The sequence below is a fragment of the Magallana gigas genome, chromosome 1 (assembly GCF_963853765.1).
Source record: "Magallana gigas chromosome 1, xbMagGiga1.1, whole genome shotgun sequence".
Taxonomy (NCBI): Eukaryota; Metazoa; Mollusca; class Bivalvia; order Ostreida; family Ostreidae; genus Magallana; species Magallana gigas.
Genome location: NC_088853.1, coordinates 47,610,769 through 47,634,221, shown reverse-complemented (window position 1 = coordinate 47,634,221; position 23,453 = coordinate 47,610,769). Strand labels below are relative to the sequence as shown.

Genomic DNA, 23,453 nt, shown 5'->3' with positions numbered 1-23,453 from the left:
TCTCTCGATACTTGACTCGTACGAGTGAAGTATCGAGAGCGAGACTCTGGGGTAAGCGAGACTACTTCCGGATTTTGTTGCATTGTTGGTTTTAATTTTAAAGTGCCATTACTGTTTCCAGTTTAAAAGGATTAGAAGAAGCTATTTGAGTGAGTACAAGCTTATCTTTTAAAAACCTTATTATTTCTCCATTTTAAACGCATTCTTTTTTTTCTCAGAGATTTTCATAGGAATAAAAAACAGATTTCTTATGGAGATTTATCTTTTTTCCATTCGGAAGTCTCTTGGAACACCTCTCTTCTTATTCTCTTTTGAGAAGTGGACAGGCACAGCCTACATCCACTTCTCTTCGCAAGCCCTCATATTTTGATTCTGGAAAATGTGTAAATGTCGGAACCAAAGACGGTTTACGCTTCGACCCATGTTTCGACTCCAGTTTCCCTGAATTTTCGTAACAGACGTACTATTTCTACATTTTAAACATTATTGCATCCATATATCATAAAAAAAATCAGCACTAACCTGCTGTCGAATCATTTTCTCAACTTCTACATTCCGGGTTTAAATTATGAGATCACACGCTATAGGTGGTTTAAAAAGTAGAAATTTTAGAGTCGGAAAAAACGGAAAATAGTGTTCCAATTGTAGACTTTAGATTAAAGGTATTTTTCTAAAAAAATTACAGAGCTATATGGAACGGTTTTACAATTTAAGACAAGTTAACAAAATGCATACGATAAAATAAGTAACTTTGTCACATACACAATGAAAACTCTTTATTTTAATCTTTCTTGTATGCTATATTAATCAATGTTCGTTTTATTGTTAAAAATAGATGTAGAACAAAATTTGTCACCATAAAAGATGGTTTAAAAAGGGAAGAAATACCACTTTGTAATTATTTGACTCAGTATTTGTTTGTATGTTGTAAGATTAAGTTGATTCAGTTACGTTTTCAACATTATTGTCTTAAATAGGTTTCCAATTTTATCCGAAACATAAACATTTAATCTGTGTTGACCTAGATAAACAGTGTGATACACAAAATTTAAACCCGGGATGTAGAAGTTGCGAAAATGATTTGACAGCGGGTTAGTGTTGATTTTTTTGTGATATATGGATGCATTTATGTTTAAAATATAGAAATAATAGGTCTGTTACGAAAATTCAGTGAAACTAGAGTCGAAACATGGCTCGAAGTGTAAACCGTCTTTGGTTCCGACATTTACACATTTTCCAGAATCAAAACATGAGGGCTTGCGAAGAGAAGTGGATGTAGGCTATGCCTGTCCACTTCTCAAAAGAGAATACTCTCTTCTAGCCTATTCATCGATAAGTGCCAGTCAATCAATGATTGGACTATAGCTCTTTAAAAACAAAATGGGGCCAATATTGCAGTGTCCATGAGCTGAAATTTTTTTTTTCAGTGTCCTTAGTACCCCTGATTCAACTCTCATTTTTCACTAATTTTCTTATACGTGTGTAACAGGATGGGAGAAATAATGACGGACCAGACCGGATTTCGAACCAGGGCTCCCTGAATCTCTAGTCAGATGCTCTACCAACAGAGCTATCTGGCGCCGGTATTCGAACCGGTCTGACCATCACATTCCTCCCCCCTTAAATGATCTTCGTCCCCAAAGATCACCCCAGGCTCTTCCCCTGGCAGGAGTTCACCTGTCAGTTCCAGGGGTTGGTCACAGCACCAAATGTAACGGGATGGGAGAAATAATGATGGACCAGACCGGGTTTCGAACCTGGGCCCCCTGAATTTCTAGTCAGGTGCTATACCAACTGAGCTATCTGGCGCCGGTATTCGAACTGGTCTGACCGTCACACGTGTATACAGTAAAACTCGGTTATAGCTAAGTCCTAGGGACCATTGGAATGACTTTGTTACATCCGTAATTCGTTATATCCGTAAAACGTATTTGTAATTATAATGTCTATAGCGAATTCACCATATACAAGTCTTCTTTCACCAGACTATAATTTTTGGCAATTGAGGCCTAAAATGAAAATTCATTACTTTGATACCTTTAAAAATCGGATTGCGAATTGAAAAAATTATATGAAAATACATTCATTCAAACTATTTTATTAATTGGTAGTGCAAAGTTTTTTAAACTGAAAAGAAATTTGTTATATCTAGGTGCTAAATTTCTTTATTATTCATCTCTACGGGACTCAAAATCAGTTCGCTATATCTGTAAATTCGTTGTATTCAAAATCGTTATAACTGTAAAGTTTTGCTTAATGTTAAGAATTTTACCGTGGATTCCAAAAAATCTTGCTGTATTCGAAAAATCACTATATCCATGTTCGTACTAAATGAGTTTTACTGTATACATATTACAGTACCATTAATCCTCACTTGGCGAGGTGGGCAAATTTCACTGTATTTTAATAAAAAATATAATATTTTCCACCTCAATGATGGTATATGGATGGGCCCCGTTCTAATAGCTGTTGACAACCCATGCATTCATAAAATCTGCAGAACCCACTGGCATTCATCCTGATGTCTGGAAAACGAAAGACGGATTATGCTAAGGTGTCAGAACTTCTTAAATATAAATAAGTTATTATGAAAGGGTAGATTGTTGGCAATGGCGTATTATAATTCATGTTGGTCTGTTTTTCAGGTACTCTGAGTTCTTTTGGACCACATGGCAAGACAACCCAGCGTAGTTGTTGATTTTGAGGCGGGTCTCTGGAAATCCATACGAGAGACAATAAGTAAGAGTTATTTGATTGTCATAAAATGAAGAACTTTGGAAAATGAAGTCCACTTCTGAATTAATTCTGATTTTGTTGTGGTAATACCAGAGACAAACTTTTCGGTCATCCGATGTAAAATTATCTGTATCTACGGAATGAAGACGTTTGTTTTTTTGTTCTTTGATGCAGTTTTTAAATCAGTTATTACTATAAACATGCTTACAACAAAATATACATTACACATGAAAAACTTTGATCTCTTTTAATATCCCAAAGTCAGACAATTTTAGAAATCGACCCTTATATAGGTATTTAGAAATGATAGGGTTTTTTTTTTAATACTGATTTAAACGTCATTAAAATAGTCAATTTACAAAAATTAATTCATTTAAATTAAAAAAAAAATAAATCGACAGGGGACAGATTGACCAAAGCATTGGAACGGATCGACCAAAATAATGTGTACGTTAACATTATACTAGGGGGCGGTTTGACCAAACTTGGGGATGGTTAGACTAAAACTCAGGGGTGGATTTGCATTGCCTATATAATTTTACGATGGGAGGGTTTGACCAAATTTTGGGGATGGATTAGCCAGAATATAGGGGACGGATTGACTGGTAGGGTTTGATTTGGGGATGGATGGACTGAATTTCAGGGATTTTGAATCTCTATTGGTGGTATAGCATGATAAAGTAGGTAGTGGTTCTTACTGCAGAGTCGGCCAAAATAGTCATATACTGTTAATGTACCGGTATATGATGTTTAAAAAAGTCTAGTCACAGAATAGAAACTGACTGCATATATTATATATGTAGAAAAAACATTAAGCTGTCGTCTTTAATTATATTTCATGTCACCTACATGTAAGGCAAGGGTTATGGCTTGGGGGATGTACATTTGTCTTATTATTAGCTCACCTGAGCTGAAAGCTCGTGAGCTATTCTAATCACATTTTGTCTATCGTCTGTCTGTCCATCTGTCTTTCCGTCTGTAAACTTTTTACATTTTGAACTTCTTCTTTAAAACCGCTTGGCCAATTTCAACCAAGTTTCGTACAAAGCATCCTTATGGGGAGATGAAAATAAATTGCAGAAATGAAAGACCAATCTTTATTCAAAGCGGAGAAAACCTGGAAACTGTAGAAAAAAAAGGGGGAGAACATAAATAGGCATTGTGCCTGCTGTTCAATCCATTTCAATGTATTTATATACTTGAATAAAATACTTCTTAAATTAAAAAAAAAGGGGCATTTTAAAAAATCTTCTCCTCAAGAACTACTGAGTCAAATTCAACGTAATTTAACATAAATAATCCTTATCGGAAGGAAAATATGAATTGCAAAAATTAAGGGCTAATCTGGTTCAAATTTGAGTAATTTACGAAAATAATAATAAGACAGAAATAATGGGGGTCAATAAACTTAACTTCGGGCTCTATATTTCATATATCGAAAACCAGTTTAGAGGACAAGTCTATGTTAGAAGCAGCCATCTTGAACAGAGATGAATTTGCTTGTTGTGCAACAGTTAATGTGCGACGGGAATATTTGAAACATTTTGTTTTGTTTAAATTCTGTTTGGTTTCGTTTCGATTTTTGGTTTCGTTTCGTTTGGTTTCATTTCGTTTGGTTTCGTTTCGTTCGATTTCGTTTCGTTTCGATTTCGTTTCGCACTTTACAGGCGCCCCTCAAAAACTATAAGGCCAAGAAAGCTCAAATTTAAGTGGAAGCATCCTCAGATAGTGTAGATTCAAGTTTGTTCAAATCATGGTCCCCGGGGGTAGGGTGGGGCCACAATAGGGGAATCATGTTTTACAAAGGAATATATATAAAAAAATCTTTAAAAATCTTCTTCTCAAAAACTATTTGGCCAGAAATGCTCAAATTTGAGTGGAAGCATCCTCAGATAGTGTAGATTCAAGTTTGTTCAAATCATAGTGCCCAGGGGTAGGTTGGGGCCACAATTGGGGGATAAATTTTCATACAGGAATATATAGAGAAAATCTTTAGGTCAGAAAAGCTCAAATTAAAAAGGAAGCATCCTCAGGTAGTGTAGATTCAAGTTTGTTCAAATTATAGTCCCTGTGGGTAAGGTGGGGCCACAATGGGGGGATCAAGTTTTACATAGGAATATATAGAGAAAATCTTTAAAAATCTTCTTCTCAAAAACTATTAGGCCAGGAATGCTCAAATTTGAGTGGAAGTTGTGTGGGGGGGGGGGGGGGGGTCTAAAATAAAGGGAACTGGAAGTTAACCGTGAACACCAACTGAAAATTTAGTTATTTATATTTCATATGATTTTATTTTCAGTAAAGTGGTATTCCATAAAGGTAAATATGTCAAAGATTAAGTATATGCAAAAATAAGTGTAGAATTCGGATATTCATTTTCGGTGAATCTACCGAGGGGCCATATGGCACAATATCCTTTGAACGCCCATATAAAGCCAGTGTTGCTCAGGTGAGTGATGTGGCCCTTTGGGCATCTTGTTTTATTCTGCTCTGGAATTTCAATGAAAAAAAAAAATTTAATTCACAATATCTAGAAAAGAATGAAGCTGTCTATCAAAGTTAAGATAATGTGTAAGCATTACTGTAGATTACTGTAAACCAACTTTTATTTGCGAATATTTCTTGCCGCTAACCAATCCTTTGTTTATAGTTTTTAGCTCACCTGAGCTGAAAGCTCAAGTGAGCTATTCTGATCACATTTTGTCTGTCGTCCGTCTGTCTGTCCGTCTGTCCGTAAACTTTTCACATTTTCAACATCTTCTCAAGAACTACTAGGCCAATTTCAAACAAACTTGGCACAAATCATCCTTAGGCAAAGGGGATTCAAAGTTGTGAAAATTAAGGGCCACATCCATTTTCAAGAGGAGATAATTAGAAATTAATGAAAAATTTCGAGAAATTTTCAAAAATCTTCTTCTCAAGAACCAGAAAGCCAGGAAAGCTGAAACTTGTGTGGAAGCATAGTCAGGTAGTATAGATTCAAAGTTGTGAAATTCATGACCACCGGGGGTAGGGTGGGGCCACAATGGGGGGTCGAAGTTTTACATAGGAATATATAGAGTAAATTTTCAAAAATCTTCTTCTCAAGAACCAGAAAGCCAGGAAAGCTGAAACTTGTGTGGAAGCATAGTCAGGTAGTGTAGATTCAAAGTTGTGAAAATCAAGATCCCTGGTGGTAGGGTGGGGCACAATGGGGGGTCGAAGTTTTACATAGAAATATATAGAGTAAATCTTTAAAAATCTTCTTCTCAGAAACTAATCAGCCAGGAAAGCTGAAACTTGTGGGAAGTATCCTCAGGTAGTGTAGATTCAAAGTTGTGAAAATCATGATCCCTGGGGGTAGGGTGAGGCCACATTGGGGGGGGGGGGGTGGGGGTGTTAATGTTTTACATAGAAATATATAGAGTAAATCTTTAAAAATCTTCTTCTCAGAAACTAATCAGCAAGAAGATTCTTTATAATTGTTAAGACTGGCTCCAGGACAATTCTTCGGCCTCACCAGAAGGTTCAGAGTTTGATGTAGCTAAATATCCCATATATAAACAATTGTAAAGGATCTTTTTGAGAACTGCAATACTCAACATGTGATATGACTATAAAATTGAAGCAGGCAGCTATTTTTTCATTAGAATCTTTTTGTATTACTGTATTGAGTTATTGCCCTTGATTTATGGATTCTTGATTATTTTAATTATCGGTAATGCATCCAATGGTAAGTTTTTATACCCCCGCAATTATTGTGATGATTAATTTTATACAATAATAAATAGTCAATGTATATAAGTTGTTCTGCATAAGTAGTTTTGGGTTAGGCCGGATTTGTTGGTTTATTTTTGATTTCCAATTTTTAGATACTATGAATTATTTTAGGCCGGCACATATATAGGGACAGTGTCTATTGCATTAAGAAGAGTGACTGGGGTTGAACTTGAACAGGTACGGATAAATTGAGTGTGTGGACATCCCTGCTCTATCAAATCTTCGTGTTTTCTAACCTACGATACAGAGTGTGAGGTCATTCCTGCCCTGTATCGCAATAATACAAGTGTGCGGTCATACCTGCTAGAATTGGTGGTGGTTGCGGCGGAGCACTAGTGTATGGTCATCCCTGCTGGTGTTCTGGCCTTTCTAGCGCAAGTGTGCGGCACTCCCTGCTTGCGTTAGGTTGAGCTGTTGGCGCAAGTGTGCGGTTATCCCTGCTTGCGTTAACGTTGGTACCTGTTGAGTTGCGTAGGTGTGCGGTCATCCCTGCCTGCGTAACGTTGAGTCCCTATATATGTGCAGGAGCGGTGATTAAAGTCTGCTCTTGTAAATATTGGCAGCAATCAGGGCTATCCGAGTTCCAAGGGGGAAAAATGGGTTTTATTTATACAGGATCTACATTTATTATTGTACATTGTCCAGATTGTTTGTATTATGACTCCATTAAGCTGACTTTATCATACCTATTGTTCCTCAGGTGAGCGATGTGGCCCATGGGCCTCTTGTTATAACAATACAGGTCTAGATAAGGCTTGGTCGCGAACATTAGTTGTCGCGAACCAATTTATCGGCAGTTGATGGCAAAATAAAGTTGCCACGAACAAACATTGGTGTACAGTAATGGGTTTTTTCTCTGTGTCAAAGTTGTTATCTAAAAGTTTTATATTTTGCATATTTAGATGTATATATGGTGCGCATTGCCAATCGAGCATGTATGAGAGATGAATGAGTGGATGAATGAGTTTTAGTTAGTCACGTGAGGATTTTGTTTACAGGCGTATCTTTAAAGTTAACAAATAGAGGGGAAATTATTAGAACTACTGAGCCAATTTCAACCAAACTTGGCACAAAGCATCCTTAGCCTAAGGGGATTGAGTGGATGAATGAGTTTTCGTTAGTCACGTTAAGATTTTGTTTACAGGCGTATCTTTAAAGTTAACAAATATGGGAAAAAATTTTCTTAACAGAGTCTTGCACCTTTTTAATATCAAGTCATAGACTCTATTATGATCTTAAAGTTTTTCGCCAAAATTATATGTTTCATAATCCTTTTAATTTTGAAAGATCTCAGGCAGAGAGATGGTTGTCATTAAAATATTTCAATATTTTTTTACTCCAGAATGAAACTTTTAAAATTATATGCACATATGATTGCTCGACAGTTCCATTTTTAGCTCACCTGAGCTGAAAGCTCAAGTGAGCTATTCTGATCACTTTTTGTCCGTCGTCCGTCTGTCCGTCCGTCCGTCCGTCTGTCCGTCTGTAAACTTTTTACATTTTGAACTTCTTCTCTAAAACCGCTTATCCAATTTCAACCAAATTTGGCACAAAGCATCCTTATGGGAGGGCGAATATAAATTGCAGAAATAAAAGTCCGATCTGTATTCAAAGCGGAGAAAACCTTGAAACTGTAGAAAAAGGGGGGTGCATTTTTAAAAATCTTCTTCTCAAGAACTACTGATTCCAATTCAACGTAGTTTAGCATAAATTATCCTTATGGGAAGGAAAATATAAATTGCAAAAATTAAGGTCTAATTCTGTTTCAAATCTGAGTTATTACGAAAATAATAATAAAGGAAAGGCGTGTTTCAATCAGTTTAATAGCCTCTGATTCGGCATCCGGTAAAATGGGTAGACAAGACTTGGCCTGGGCAAAACAAAAGATAAGCAGTTATTAATCTGCCAATCTCATTAAAATTTCAGGATATTTGATGGACCAGTATATTTGTATTTGCTGTTAATATTGCTGCAAAATAATGCGTATTTGGAATTGACGATTGCCGATCTGCCCCGGCTTTTATTTTGCCACGGCCCGGTTTTGCTTACCCATTTTACCAAGACTCGTATTCCATACTTCTAAAACGAGGTTCTTTGTTTAAAGCAGCCATGACATTATACGAAAAAGGGTCGATCTGACTATGATGAATTTGCTTGTTGTGCAACAGTTCGCGTATGAAGGGAAATTTTTGAAACATGAAATTATATTGGTGCCGATTTTGTGAAGTAAATTGAGGCTAAATATTTCAATGCGTTGACAGTTTTCACACATGACGTTGATGTTAGCTTGTTCTGATTTTCGTTTCGTTTTCATTATTTATGCTTTGTAACCTGGAAACTGTCGTCTGTATTTCGTGATTTTTACGTATCAAATCAAACAGAGACTTCGGTAAATCAAACAGTTACGTTAACTGTTTACCTGCGCAAATTAAGCAAAATCTGATGTAGGAGTACTGAAATACAATTCATTTTATCGGTAATTCGGCATTATTTTTTGCGTAATGGTAGATTAATGCAATAGGTTTTTGTTGAGATGCTCGGCATTTTCTTCTTTAAAACCGCTTGGCCAATTTCAACCAAGTTTCGTACAAAGCATCCTTATGGGGAGATGAAAATAAATTGCAGAAATGAAAGACCAATCTTTATTCAAAGCGGAGAAAACCTGGAAACTGTAGAAAAAAAAGGGGGAGAACATAAATAGGCATTGTGCCTGCTGTTCAATCCATTTCAATGTATTTATATACTTGAATAAAATACTTCTTAAATTAAAAAAAAAGGGGCATTTTAAAAAATCTTCTCCTCAAGAACTACTGAGTCAAATTCAACGTAATTTAACATAAATAATCCTTATCGGAAGGAAAATATGAATTGCAAAAATTAAGGGCTAATCTGGTTCAAATTTGAGTAATTTACGAAAATAATAATAAGACAGAAAGAATGGGGGTCAATAAACTTAACTTCGGGCTCTATATTTCATATATCGAAAACCAGTTTAGAGGACCAGTCTATGTTAGAAGCAGCCATCTTGAACAGAGATGAATTTGCTTGTTGTGCAACAGTTAATGTGCGACGGGAATATTTGAAACATTTTGTTTTGTTTAAATTCTGTTTGGTTTCGTTTCGATTTTTGGTTTCGTTTCGTTTGGTTTCATTTCGTTTGGTTTCGTTTCGTTCGATTTCGTTTCGTTTCGATTTCGTTTCGCACTTTACAGGCGCCCCTCAAAAACTATAAGGCCAAGAAAGCTCAAATTTAAGTGGAAGCATCCTCAGATAGTGTAGATTCAAGTTTGTTCAAATCATGGTCCCCGGGGGTAGGGTGGGGCCACAATAGGGGAATCATGTTTTACAAAGGAATATATATAAAAAAATCTTTAAAAATCTTCTTCTCAAAAACTATTTGGCCAGAAATGCTCAAATTTGAGTGGAAGCATCCTCAGATAGTGTAGATTCAAGTTTGTTCAAATCATAGTGCCCAGGGGTAGGTTGGGGCCACAATTGGGGGATAAATTTTTATACAGGAATATATAGAGAAAATCTTTAGGTCAGAAAAGCTCAAATTAAAAAGGAAGCATCCTCAGGTAGTGTAGATTCAAGTTTGTTCAAATTATAGTCCCTGTGGGTAAGGTGGGGCCACAATGGGGGGATCAAGTTTTACATAGGAATATATAGAGAAAATCTTTAAAAATCTTCTTCTCAAAAACTATTAGGCCAGGAATGCTCAAATTTGAGTGGAAGTTGTGTGGGGGGGGGGGGGGGGGTCTAAAATAAAGGGAACTGGAAGTTAACCGTGAACACCAACTGAAAATTTAGTTATTTATATTTCATATGATTTTATTTTCAGTAAAGTGGTATTCCATAAAGGTAAATATGTCAAAGATTAAGTATATGCAAAAATAAGTGTAGAATTCGGATATTCATTTTCGGTGAATCTACCGAGGGGCCATATGGCACAATATCCTTTGAACGCCCATATAAAGCCAGTGTTGCTCAGGTGAGTGATGTGGCCCTTTGGGCATCTTGTTTTATTCTGCTCTGGAATTTCAATGAAAAAAAAAAATTTAATTCACAATATCTAGAAAAGAATGAAGCTGTCTATCAAAGTTAAGATAATGTGTAAGCATTACTGTAGATTACTGTAAACCAACTTTTATTTGCGAATATTTCTTGCCGCTAACCAATCCTTTGTTTATAGTTTTTAGCTCACCTGAGCTGAAAGCTCAAGTGAGCTATTCTGATCACATTTTGTCTGTCGTCCGTCTGTCTGTCCGTCTGTCCGTAAACTTTTCACATTTTCAACATCTTCTCAAGAACTACTAGGCCAATTTCAAACAAACTTGGCACAAATCATCCTTAGGCAAAGGGGATTCAAAGTTGTGAAAATTAAGGGCCACATCCATTTTCAAGAGGAGATAATTAGAAATTAATGAAAAATTTCGAGAAATTTTCAAAAATCTTCTTCTCAAGAACCAGAAAGCCAGGAAAGCTGAAACTTGTGTGGAAGCATAGTCAGGTAGTATAGATTCAAAGTTGTGAAATTCATGACCACCGGGGGTAGGGTGGGGCCACAATGGGGGGTCGAAGTTTTACATAGGAATATATAGAGTAAATTTTCAAAAATCTTCTTCTCAAGAACCAGAAAGCCAGGAAAGCTGAAACTTGTGTGGAAGCATAGTCAGGTAGTGTAGATTCAAAGTTGTGAAAATCAAGATCCCTGGTGGTAGGGTGGGGCACAATGGGGGGTCGAAGTTTTACATAGAAATATATAGAGTAAATCTTTAAAAATCTTCTTCTCAGAAACTAATCAGCCAGGAAAGCTGAAACTTGTGGGAAGTATCCTCAGGTAGTGTAGATTCAAAGTTGTGAAAATCATGATCCCTGGGGGTAGGGTGAGGCCACATTGGGGGGGGGGGGTGGGGGTGTTAATGTTTTACATAGAAATATATAGAGTAAATCTTTAAAAATCTTCTTCTCAGAAACTAATCAGCAAGAAGATTCTTTATAATTGTTAAGACTGGCTCCAGGACAATTCTTCGGCCTCACCAGAAGGTTCAGAGTTTGATGTAGCTAAATATCCCATATATAAACAATTGTAAAGGATCTTTTTGAGAACTGCAATACTCAACATGTGATATGACTATAAAATTGAAGCAGGCAGCTATTTTTTCATTAGAATCTTTTTGTATTACTGTATTGAGTTATTGCCCTTGATTTATGGATTCTTGATTATTTTAATTATCGGTAATGCATCCAATGGTAAGTTTTTATACCCCCGCAATTATTGTGATGATTAATTTTATACAATAATAAATAGTCAATGTATATAAGTTGTTCTGCATAAGTAGTTTTGGGTTAGGCCGGATTTGTTGGTTTATTTTTGATTTCCAATTTTTAGATACTATGAATTATTTTAGGCCGGCACATATATAGGGACAGTGTCTATTGCATTAAGAAGAGTGACTGGGGTTGAACTTGAACAGGTACGGATAAATTGAGTGTGTGGACATCCCTGCTCTATCAAATCTTCGTGTTTTCTAACCTACGATACAGAGTGTGAGGTCATTCCTGCCCTGTATCGCAATAATACAAGTGTGCGGTCATACCTGCTAGAATTGGTGGTGGTTGCGGCGGAGCACTAGTGTATGGTCATCCCTGCTGGTGTTCTGGCCTTTCTAGCGCAAGTGTGCGGCACTCCCTGCTTGCGTTAGGTTGAGCTGTTGGCGCAAGTGTGCGGTTATCCCTGCTTGCGTTAACGTTGGTACCTGTTGAGTTGCGTAGGTGTGCGGTCATCCCTGCCTGCGTAACGTTGAGTCCCTATATATGTGCAGGAGCGGTGATTAAAGTCTGCTCTTGTAAATATTGGCAGCAATCAGGGCTATCCGAGTTCCAAGGGGGAAAAATGGGTTTTATTTATACAGGATCTACATTTATTATTGTACATTGTCCAGATTGTTTGTATTATGACTCCATTAAGCTGACTTTATCATACCTATTGTTCCTCAGGTGAGCGATGTGGCCCATGGGCCTCTTGTTATAACAATACAGGTCTAGATAAGGCTTGGTCGCGAACATTAGTTGTCGCGAACCAATTTATCGGCAGTTGATGGCAAAATAAAGTTGCCACGAACAAACATTGGTGTACAGTAATGGGTTTTTTCTCTGTGTCAAAGTTGTTATCTAAAAGTTTTATATTTTGCATATTTAGATGTATATATGGTGCGCATTGCCAATCGAGCATGTATGAGAGATGAATGAGTGGATGAATGAGTTTTAGTTAGTCACGTGAGGATTTTGTTTACAGGCGTATCTTTAAAGTTAACAAATAGAGGGGAAATTATTAGAACTACTGAGCCAATTTCAACCAAACTTGGCACAAAGCATCCTTAGCCTAAGGGGATTGAGTGGATGAATGAGTTTTCGTTAGTCACGTTAAGATTTTGTTTACAGGCGTATCTTTAAAGTTAACAAATATGGGAAAAAATTTTCTTAACAGAGTCTTGCACCTTTTTAATATCAAGTCATACACTCTATTATGATCTTAAAGTTTTTCGCCAAAATTATATGTTTCATAATCCTTTTAATTTTGAAAGATCTCAGGCAGAGAGATGGTTGTCATTAAAATATTTCAATATTTTTTTACTCCAGAATGAAACTTTTAAAATTATATGCACATATGATTGCTCGACAGTTCCATTTTTAGCTCACCTGAGCTGAAAGCTCAAGTGAGCTATTCTGATCACTTTTTGTCCGTCGTCCGTCTGTCCGTCCGTCCGTCCGTCTGTCCGTCTGTAAACTTTTTACATTTTGAACTTCTTCTCTAAAACCGCTTATCCAATTTCAACCAAATTTGGCACAAAGCATCCTTATGGGAGGGCGAATATAAATTGCAGAAATAAAAGTCCGATCTGTATTCAAAGCGGAGAAAACCTTGAAACTGTAGAAAAAGGGGGGTGCATTTTTAAAAATCTTCTTCTCAAGAACTACTGATTCCAATTCAACGTAGTTTAGCATAAATTATCCTTATGGGAAGGAAAATATAAATTGCAAAAATTAAGGTCTAATTCTGTTTCAAATCTGAGTTATTACGAAAATAATAATAAAGGAAAGGCGTGTTTCAATCAGTTTAATAGCCTCTGATTCGGCATCCGGTAAAATGGGTAGACAAGACTTGGCCTGGGCAAAACAAAAGATAAGCAGTTATTAATCTGCCAATCTCATTAAAATTTCAGGATATTTGATGGACCAGTATATTTGTATTTGCTGTTAATATTGCTGCAAAATAATGCGTATTTGGAATTGACGATTGCCGATCTGCCCCGGCTTTTATTTTGCCACGGCCCGGTTTTGCTTACCCATTTTACCAAGACTCGTATTCCATACTTCTAAAACGAGGTTCTTTGTTTAAAGCAGCCATGACATTATACGAAAAAGGGTCGATCTGACTATGATGAATTTGCTTGTTGTGCAACAGTTCGCGTATGAAGGGAAATTTTTGAAACATGAAATTATATTGGTGCCGATTTTGTGAAGTAAATTGAGGCTAAATATTTCAATGCGTTGACAGTTTTCACACATGACGTTGATGTTAGCTTGTTCTGATTTTCGTTTCGTTTTCATTATTTATGCTTTGTAACCTGGAAACTGTCGTCTGTATTTCGTGATTTTTACGTATCAAATCAAACAGAGACTTCGGTAAATCAAACAGTTACGTTAACTGTTTACCTGCGCAAATTAAGCAAAATCTGATGTAGGAGTACTGAAATACAATTCATTTTATCGGTAATTCGGCATTATTTTTTGCGTAATGGTAGATTAATGCAATAGGTTTTTGTTGAGATGCTCGGCATTTTCTTCTTTAAAACCGCTTGGCCAATTTCAACCAAGTTTCGTACAAAGCATCCTTATGGGGAGATGAAAATAAATTGCAGAAATGAAAGACCAATCTTTATTCAAAGCGGAGAAAACCTGGAAACTGTAGAAAAAAAAGGGGGAGAACATAAATAGGCATTGTGCCTGCTGTTCAATCCATTTCAATGTATTTATATACTTGAATAAAATACTTCTTAAATTAAAAAAAAAGGGGCATTTTAAAAAATCTTCTCCTCAAGAACTACTGAGTCAAATTCAACGTAATTTAACATAAATAATCCTTATCGGAAGGAAAATATGAATTGCAAAAATTAAGGGCTAATCTGGTTCAAATTTGAGTAATTTACGAAAATAATAATAAGACAGAAAGAATGGGGGTCAATAAACTTAACTTCGGGCTCTATATTTCATATATCGAAAACCAGTTTAGAGGACCAGTCTATGTTAGAAGCAGCCATCTTGAACAGAGATGAATTTGCTTGTTGTGCAACAGTTAATGTGCGACGGGAATATTTGAAACATTTTGTTTTGTTTAAATTCTGTTTGGTTTCGTTTCGATTTTTGGTTTCGTTTCGTTTGGTTTCATTTCGTTTGGTTTCGTTTCGTTCGATTTCGTTTCGTTTCGATTTCGTTTCGCACTTTACAGGCGCCCCTCAAAAACTATAAGGCCAAGAAAGCTCAAATTTAAGTGGAAGCATCCTCAGATAGTGTAGATTCAAGTTTGTTCAAATCATGGTCCCCGGGGGTAGGGTGGGGCCACAATAGGGGAATCATGTTTTACAAAGGAATATATATAAAAAAATCTTTAAAAATCTTCTTCTCAAAAACTATTTGGCCAGAAATGCTCAAATTTGAGTGGAAGCATCCTCAGATAGTGTAGATTCAAGTTTGTTCAAATCATAGTGCCCAGGGGTAGGTTGGGGCCACAATTGGGGGATAAATTTTTATACAGGAATATATAGAGAAAATCTTTAGGTCAGAAAAGCTCAAATTAAAAAGGAAGCATCCTCAGGTAGTGTAGATTCAAGTTTGTTCAAATTATAGTCCCTGTGGGTAAGGTGGGGCCACAATGGGGGGATCAAGTTTTACATAGGAATATATAGAGAAAATCTTTAAAAATCTTCTTCTCAAAAACTATTAGGCCAGGAATGCTCAAATTTGAGTGGAAGTTGTGTGGGGGGGGGGGGGGTCTAAAATAAAGGGAACTGGAAGTTAACCGTGAACACCAACTGAAAATTTAGTTATTTATATTTCATATGATTTTATTTTCAGTAAAGTGGTATTCCATAAAGGTAAATATGTCAAAGATTAAGTATATGCAAAAATAAGTGTAGAATTCGGATATTCATTTTCGGTGAATCTACCGAGGGGCCATATGGCACAATATCCTTTGAACGCCCATATAAAGCCAGTGTTGCTCAGGTGAGTGATGTGGCCCTTTGGGCATCTTGTTTTATTCTGCTCTGGAATTTCAATGAAAAAAAAAAATTTAATTCACAATATCTAGAAAAGAATGAAGCTGTCTATCAAAGTTAAGATAATGTGTAAGCATTACTGTAGATTACTGTAAACCAACTTTTATTTGCGAATATTTCTTGCCGCTAACCAATCCTTTGTTTATAGTTTTTAGCTCACCTGAGCTGAAAGCTCAAGTGAGCTATTCTGATCACATTTTGTCTGTCGTCCGTCTGTCTGTCCGTCTGTCCGTAAACTTTTCACATTTTCAACATCTTCTCAAGAACTACTAGGCCAATTTCAAACAAACTTGGCACAAATCATCCTTAGGCAAAGGGGATTCAAAGTTGTGAAAATTAAGGGCCACATCCATTTTCAAGAGGAGATAATTAGAAATTAATGAAAAATTTCGAGAAATTTTCAAAAATCTTCTTCTCAAGAACCAGAAAGCCAGGAAAGCTGAAACTTGTGTGGAAGCATAGTCAGGTAGTATAGATTCAAAGTTGTGAAATTCATGACCACCGGGGGTAGGGTGGGGCCACAATGGGGGGTCGAAGTTTTACATAGGAATATATAGAGTAAATTTTCAAAAATCTTCTTCTCAAGAACCAGAAAGCCAGGAAAGCTGAAACTTGTGTGGAAGCATAGTCAGGTAGTGTAGATTCAAAGTTGTGAAAATCAAGATCCCTGGTGGTAGGGTGGGGCACAATGGGGGGTCGAAGTTTTACATAGAAATATATAGAGTAAATCTTTAAAAATCTTCTTCTCAGAAACTAATCAGCCAGGAAAGCTGAAACTTGTGGGAAGTATCCTCAGGTAGTGTAGATTCAAAGTTGTGAAAATCATGATCCCTGGGGGTAGGGTGAGGCCACATTGGGGGGGGGGGGGGTGGGGGTGTTAATGTTTTACATAGAAATATATAGAGTAAATCTTTAAAAATCTTCTTCTCAGAAACTAATCAGCAAGAAGATTCTTTATAATTGTTAAGACTGGCTCCAGGACAATTCTTCGGCCTCACCAGAAGGTTCAGAGTTTGATGTAGCTAAATATCCCATATATAAACAATTGTAAAGGATCTTTTTGAGAACTGCAATACTCAACATGTGATATGACTATAAAATTGAAGCAGGCAGCTATTTTTTCATTAGAATCTTTTTGTATTACTGTATTGAGTTATTGCCCTTGATTTATGGATTCTTGATTATTTTAATTATCGGTAATGCATCCAATGGTAAGTTTTTATACCCCCGCAATTATTGTGATGATTAATTTTATACAATAATAAATAGTCAATGTATATAAGTTGTTCTGCATAAGTAGTTTTGGGTTAGGCCGGATTTGTTGGTTTATTTTTGATTTCCAATTTTTAGATACTATGAATTATTTTAGGCCGGCACATATATAGGGACAGTGTCTATTGCATTAAGAAGAGTGACTGGGGTTGAACTTGAACAGGTACGGATAAATTGAGTGTGTGGACATCCCTGCTCTATCAAATCTTCGTGTTTTCTAACCTACGATACAGAGTGTGAGGTCATTCCTGCCCTGTATCGCAATAATACAAGTGTGCGGTCATACCTGCTAGAATTGGTGGTGGTTGCGGCGGAGCACTAGTGTATGGTCATCCCTGCTGGTGTTCTGGCCTTTCTAGCGCAAGTGTGCGGCACTCCCTGCTTGCGTTAGGTTGAGCTGTTGGCGCAAGTGTGCGGTTATCCCTGCTTGCGTTAACGTTGGTACCTGTTGAGTTGCGTAGGTGTGCGGTCATCCCTGCCTGCGTAACGTTGAGTCCCTATATATGTGCAGGAGCGGTGATTAAAGTCTGCTCTTGTAAATATTGGCAGCAATCAGGGCTATCCGAGTTCCAAGGGGGAAAAATGGGTTTTATTTATACAGGATCTACATTTATTATTGTACATTGTCCAGATTGTTTGTATTATGACTCCATTAAGCTGACTTTATCATACCTATTGTTCCTCAGGTGAGCGATGTGGCCCATGGGCCTCTTGTTATAACAATACAGGTCTAGATAAGGCTTGGTCGCGAACATTAGTTGTCGCGAACCAATTTATCGGCAGTTGATGGCAAAATAAAGTTGCCACGAACAAACATTGGTGTACAGTAATGGGTTTTTTCTCTGTGTCAAAGTTGTTATCTAAAAGTTTTATATTTTGCATATTTAGATGTATATATGGTGCGCATTGCCAATCGAGCATGTATGAGAGATGAATGAGTGGATGAATGAGTTTTAGTTAGTCACGTGAGGATTTTGTTTACAGGCGTATCTTTAAAGTTAACAAATAGAGGGGAAATTATTAGAACTACTGAGCCAATTTCAACCAAACTTGGCACAAAGCATCCTTAGCCTAAGGGGATTGAGTGGATGAATGAGTTTTCGTTAGTCACGTTAAGATTTTGTTTACAGGCGTATCTTTAAAGTTAACAAATATGGGAAAAAATTTTCTTAACAGAGTCTTGCACCTTTTTAATATCAAGTCATACACTCTATTATGATCTTAAAGTTTTTCGCCAAAATTATATGTTTCATAATCCTTTTAATTTTGAAAGATCTCAGGCAGAGAGATGGTTGTCATTAAAATATTTCAATATTTTTTTACTCCAGAATGAAACTTTTAAAATTATATGCACATATGATTGCTCGACAGTTCCATTTTTAGCTCACCTGAGCTGAAAGCTCAAGTGAGCTATTCTGATCACTTTTTGTCCGTCGTCCGTCTGTCCGTCCGTCCGTCCGTCTGTCCGTCTGTAAACTTTTTACATTTTGAACTTCTTCTCTAAAACCGCTTATCCAATTTCAACCAAATTTGGCACAAAGCATCCTTATGGGAGGGCGAATATAAATTGCAGAAATAAAAGTCCGATCTGTATTCAAAGCGGAGAAAACCTTGAAACTGTAGAAAAAGGGGGGTGCATTTTTAAAAATCTTCTTCTCAAGAACTACTGATTCCAATTCAACGTAGTTTAGCATAAATTATCCTTATGGGAAGGAAAATATAAATTGCAAAAATTAAGGTCTAATTCTGTTTCAAATCTGAGTTATTACGAAAATAATAATAAAGGAAAGGCGTGTTTCAATCAGTTTAATAGCCTCTGATTCGGCATCCGGTAAAATGGGTAGACAAGACTTGGCCTGGGCAAAACAAAAGATAAGCAGTTATTAATCTGCCAATCTCATTAAAATTTCAGGATATTTGATGGACCAGTATATTTGTATTTGCTGTTAATATTGCTGCAAAATAATGCGTATTTGGAATTGACGATTGCCGATCTGCCCCGGCTTTTATTTTGCCACGGCCCGGTTTTGCTTACCCATTTTACCAAGACTCGTATTCCATACTTCTAAAACGAGGTTCTTTGTTTAAAGCAGCCATGACATTATACGAAAAAGGGTCGATCTGACTATGATGAATTTGCTTGTTGTGCAACAGTTCGCGTATGAAGGGAAATTTTTGAAACATGAAATTATATTGGTGCCGATTTTGTGAAGTAAATTGAGGCTAAATATTTCAATGCGTTGACAGTTTTCACACATGACGTTGATGTTAGCTTGTTCTGATTTTCGTTTCGTTTTCATTATTTATGCTTTGTAACCTGGAAACTGTCGTCTGTATTTCGTGATTTTTACGTATCAAATCAAACAGAGACTTCGGTAAATCAAACAGTTACGTTAACTGTTTACCTGCGCAAATTAAGCAAAATCTGATGTAGGAGTACTGAAATACAATTCATTTTATCGGTAATTCGGCATTATTTTTTGCGTAATGGTAGATTAATGCAATAGGTTTTTGTTGAGATGCTCGGCATTTTCTCTAGTTTATTCAGTTTAAATAGAGTTTGATATCGCTTACGGAAATATGTAGGTATATACATGTATATATATGATTCATTTCGAAAAAATAAATTGTGTTCTTTATTTGTTATACATGTAGTGCATGTTTCTTGTGTTTAATTGTTAACAATTTCTATTTACATGTACTAACAATTTTTGAGTGTTTGCTTCGAATTATAAGCAAGATACAGAGATTTGCTAACAATTCTATGTTTGTACATAGATCTTAAAAGCTAAAGATTAAATCAAAGTACTGATAGTACTGAAAAGCGCTAACCCAGCTTCTGTATGTATATAACAGATATATGTATATAGCATTTCAGCTGCTGTATACGCACTATATTTCCTCATCACTGCATGACAGTCCCTGCAATGATGTATGTAAGCCCCGTACATTAATTTCACAATAACCCGTAAATTAGATCCACAATAGCCCGTGCAGTTATGTGCATAAATCCCTGAAACTGGTTCCCTAACCAGTTTAAATGATGTATACTTTTGCTTAGAGGGGGCGGTTATTCGATGCACCGGAAGTTGAAGTCTAACGACAATAAAGGGCTGAGCTATGCTTAGCGCTTTAAAAAGTAAAAAAATTGTCAATATTTATTACGAAAATTTTCAAAATCTGTTCTTCCAGAAACCAACTTATTGAATTGTAAACTTAACCTTTTTAGCTCACCCGAGAATGGGGCCACAATGGGGGGTCGAAGTTTAACAAATGAATAGAGTAAATCTTTAGAAATCCTCTTCTCAGAAACTAATCAGCCAGGAAAGCTGACACTTGTGTGGATGCATCCTCAGGTAGTGTAAATTCAAAGTTGTAAAATTCATGACCCCCGGGGGTAGGGTTGGGCCACAATGGGGGATCGAAGTTTAACATAGGAATATATACAGTAAATCTTTAAAAATCTTCTTCTCAGTAACTAATTCGAAGGCAAAGCTGGAACTTGTGTGGAAGCATCCTCAGGTAGTGAAGATTCAAAGTTGTGAAAATCATGACCCCTGGGGGTAGGTTGGGGCCACAATGGGGGATTGAAGTTAAACATATGATTATATACAGTAAATCTTTAAAAATCTTCTTCTCAGAAACTAATTAGCCAGGAAAGCTAAAACATGTGTGGAAGCATCCTCAGTTAGTGTAGATTCAAATTTGTGAAAAGCATGACCCCTGGGGGTAGGTTTGGGCCACAATGGGAGGTCGATGTTTTACATAGGAATAAACAGAGTCATCTTTAAAAATCTTTTTCTCAGAAACTAATCAGCCAGGAAAGCTGGAACTTGTGTGAAAGCATCCTCAGGTAGTGTAGATTCAAAGTTGTGAAAATAATGATCCCCAGGGGTAGGGTGGGGCCACAATGGGGGGGGGGGTCAAAGTTTAACAAAGGAATTTATAGGGTAAATCTTTAAAAATCTTCTCAGAAACTAATCAGCCAGATGATTCTTTATAATTGTTAAGACTTTGGCCCCAGGACAATTCTTTGGCCTCACGAGAAGGTTGAGAGTTTACTGTACGTTTACATCCCATATATAAACTATTGTTAGGGATCTTTTTGAGAACTGCAATACTCAACACATGATATGACCATAAAATCATCCTGTTAGAAAAGGGACTAATGATTATAAACATAAGAATATCCAGGGGAAAATGGATTTTATTTATACAGGATTTACATGAATTATTGTATATTGTCCAGATAGTTTGTATTATGACTCCATTGAGCTGATTTTATCATACCTATTGTTCCTCAGGTGAGCGATGTGGCCCATGGGCCTCTTGTTGGACTATGGTACTCAGGTGATTGTGAATGCCTACTGGCCTCTTGTGAAGTTGTTAAATAATAATATTTTTAGCCTCTTGTTCTTGTAAATTTCAGATGCAGAGATGGCCCGCCAACGTTCCTTAAAGCTGCCTTATACCGGTAAGCTGTGCTATAAGCTGCCCAGCGGCAAGACAGTAGTTATCAAACTTGTTGACAATCTGAGATCTGCTCAGGAAGAACATAGCATATCATCTTCCTCGACCCAGCAAGGAAATGGGGATGAATCCTCCTCATGTGATGAAATCTGTTGTTCATCAGTTAAAACAGTGACTTCACAGGAGAACAGCAAATCTAATACAGAGACGACTGCAGTGAAAAGTGAAGATGGTTTCACTGTAATTAGATGGGAAGGTTTAAAAAAAACTAAGTTTAATGGTAATACATGTGCAAATAAAGATAAAGGGATATCGAACTCTACTGTTGAAAAGCTGGCTAATGAAAATGTAATCTGGAAGCAAGAGATTAGCAACTCAAATACCATAGATCCAAAACAGAATCATCCTGTAAACTATCAGTGTATTCCCATGGATAGAAGTAATGATGGTCAGGAAAATGCAGAGTCTGAAGTGCCTAATTTGGCAAGTAGAAGACAACCAGTTGTCCTCAAGAGAAACCTTTCTCACAGTCATGAAACTGCAGGGTCTGCAGAGCATAGATTTGAAAGTAGAAAACAACCAGTGGTTGTTCTCGAGAGGATAAAAGTGGAATCTGATGTGACGGTTTCCAACATACCTGAAGAGTTGGGGAAAAATATGCAAGAGGGATGCAGTGAAAACACTGGGAATATAAACCTTTCTGAGGACAGTGTTGCAGGGACTTTATTGGACGTAAACACTGAAGAATGTTCCATTGAATGCTCAAAGCAGGGATTGTGTTTGAGAGGTGTGAAAAAGCCTTATACCAGAAGAGGTGTTCAACAGAAAACTAAACAATCAGAAGATGAAATGTTGGGAAGTAAGATAGATAGTGAGGACTTTTTTCCATTCGCTTGCGGAAAGTGCAACTATACATCAAAATTGAAGCATCAATTGAAAAGGCACGTGAAATTACAGATGTCTGATCGACCTTTCGTGTGCGAGATTTGCAAGAGGGCATTCAAGCTTGTTCGATACTTGTCTAATCACATGCTAACGCACTCGAAGGAGCGACCATACTCGTGTGAGCAGTGTGGGCGATGCTTCACTCAATCTAGCACCTTGCAGAGACATATTAAGAGAATCCATCAAGGGCTCATGGAGCGGATCCAGTATAAATGCTACACATGTGGCAAGAGCTTCTCTATGGCAACTAGCTTGCGCCGTCATTCGAAGATACACGAAAATCTTGAGAGAAAGGTCAGAATTATTAAAAATATCAAAAAGAAAAAGTTGACTTTCAACTCAACTGTAGATGACCATCAACGAGAGTTCGAATGTGGCGAGTGTGGGCGCAAGTTTCTCAGAAAGGAGGATGTAGTGAAACACATGTTGACACACACCGGAGAGTCGGTGTACACTTGTGAAGTGTGTGGGAAGGGTTATGGCAACAAGCAGGCTTTACAAAAACACATCAACATCCACACTGGGGATGATATAGAGGTGGATGTTAGTGGGTCCTCATCTTCCAGCTTCTTTATAGCATCTTCCTTGCATTCGGGGATTCACGAAAATCTTACTGTGAATGACCATCAACGGAAATTCGAGTGTGGCGTGTGTGGCTGCAAGTTTTTAAAAAAGAACCATGTGATGCGACATATGATGACACATACTGCGGGGTCTATAAACAATAACGTGTGTGGGAAAGGTTATAACAGCAAGAAGGCTCTACAAAAACACATCAACATCCACACTGGGGATGATATAGAGGTGGATGAGGATGACACAGGGTCCTCATCTTCCAGTGACTCTTCAGGAGAGGTTGATATGGAAGACTGTTAATTTTTTTCTATCATATCGAAAGTTATCAATAAAAATAAATAAATAGTCAATTTTATA

The 23,453-nt window shown here is 36.9% G+C and overlaps 1 protein-coding gene and 3 long non-coding RNA genes across 5 annotated transcripts; all 4 read left to right on the top strand.

The window, feature by feature from the left end:
* Positions 1 to 50: 50 nt before the first annotated feature.
* LOC109619510 (zinc finger protein 718) lies at positions 51 to 23,453 on the top strand. 2 transcript variants are annotated; one of them, XM_034464401.2, is made up of 3 exons: positions 51 to 149; positions 2,646 to 2,739; positions 21,535 to 23,453. In XM_034464401.2, exons 2-3 carry the CDS (start codon positions 2,670 to 2,672, stop codon positions 23,394 to 23,396), a joined length of 1,932 nt encoding a protein of 643 aa, XP_034320292.2. In that variant the 5' UTR covers positions 51 to 149; positions 2,646 to 2,669; the 3' UTR covers positions 23,397 to 23,453. The 2 variants fall into 2 exon arrangements, with proteins under 2 accessions (XP_034320292.2, XP_034320291.2); XM_034464400.2 differs by lacking the exon at positions 51 to 149 and adding an exon at positions 2,446 to 2,554.
* LOC136270660 (uncharacterized) lies at positions 6,621 to 6,998 on the top strand. The gene is made up of 2 exons (XR_010708512.1): positions 6,621 to 6,915; positions 6,968 to 6,998. It is a non-coding gene; the product is annotated as an uncharacterized lncRNA (long non-coding RNA).
* On the top strand, positions 11,965 to 12,298 carry LOC136270657 (uncharacterized). The gene is made up of 2 exons (XR_010708509.1): positions 11,965 to 12,215; positions 12,268 to 12,298. It is a non-coding gene; the product is annotated as an uncharacterized lncRNA (long non-coding RNA).
* On the top strand, positions 17,220 to 17,597 carry LOC136270658 (uncharacterized). The gene is made up of 2 exons (XR_010708510.1): positions 17,220 to 17,514; positions 17,567 to 17,597. It is a non-coding gene; the product is annotated as an uncharacterized lncRNA (long non-coding RNA).

Excerpts from the sequence above, each read along its gene's own strand:
- LOC109619510 (XM_034464401.2), top strand. The coding sequence starts at position 2,670 with ATGGCAAGACAACCCAGCGTAGTTGTTGATTTTGAGGCGGGTCTCTGG. Across the intron at positions 2,740-21,534 it reads ATCCATACGAGAGACAATAA|ATGCAGAGATGGCCCGCCAA; the intron begins GTAAGAGTTATT and ends TGTAAATTTCAG.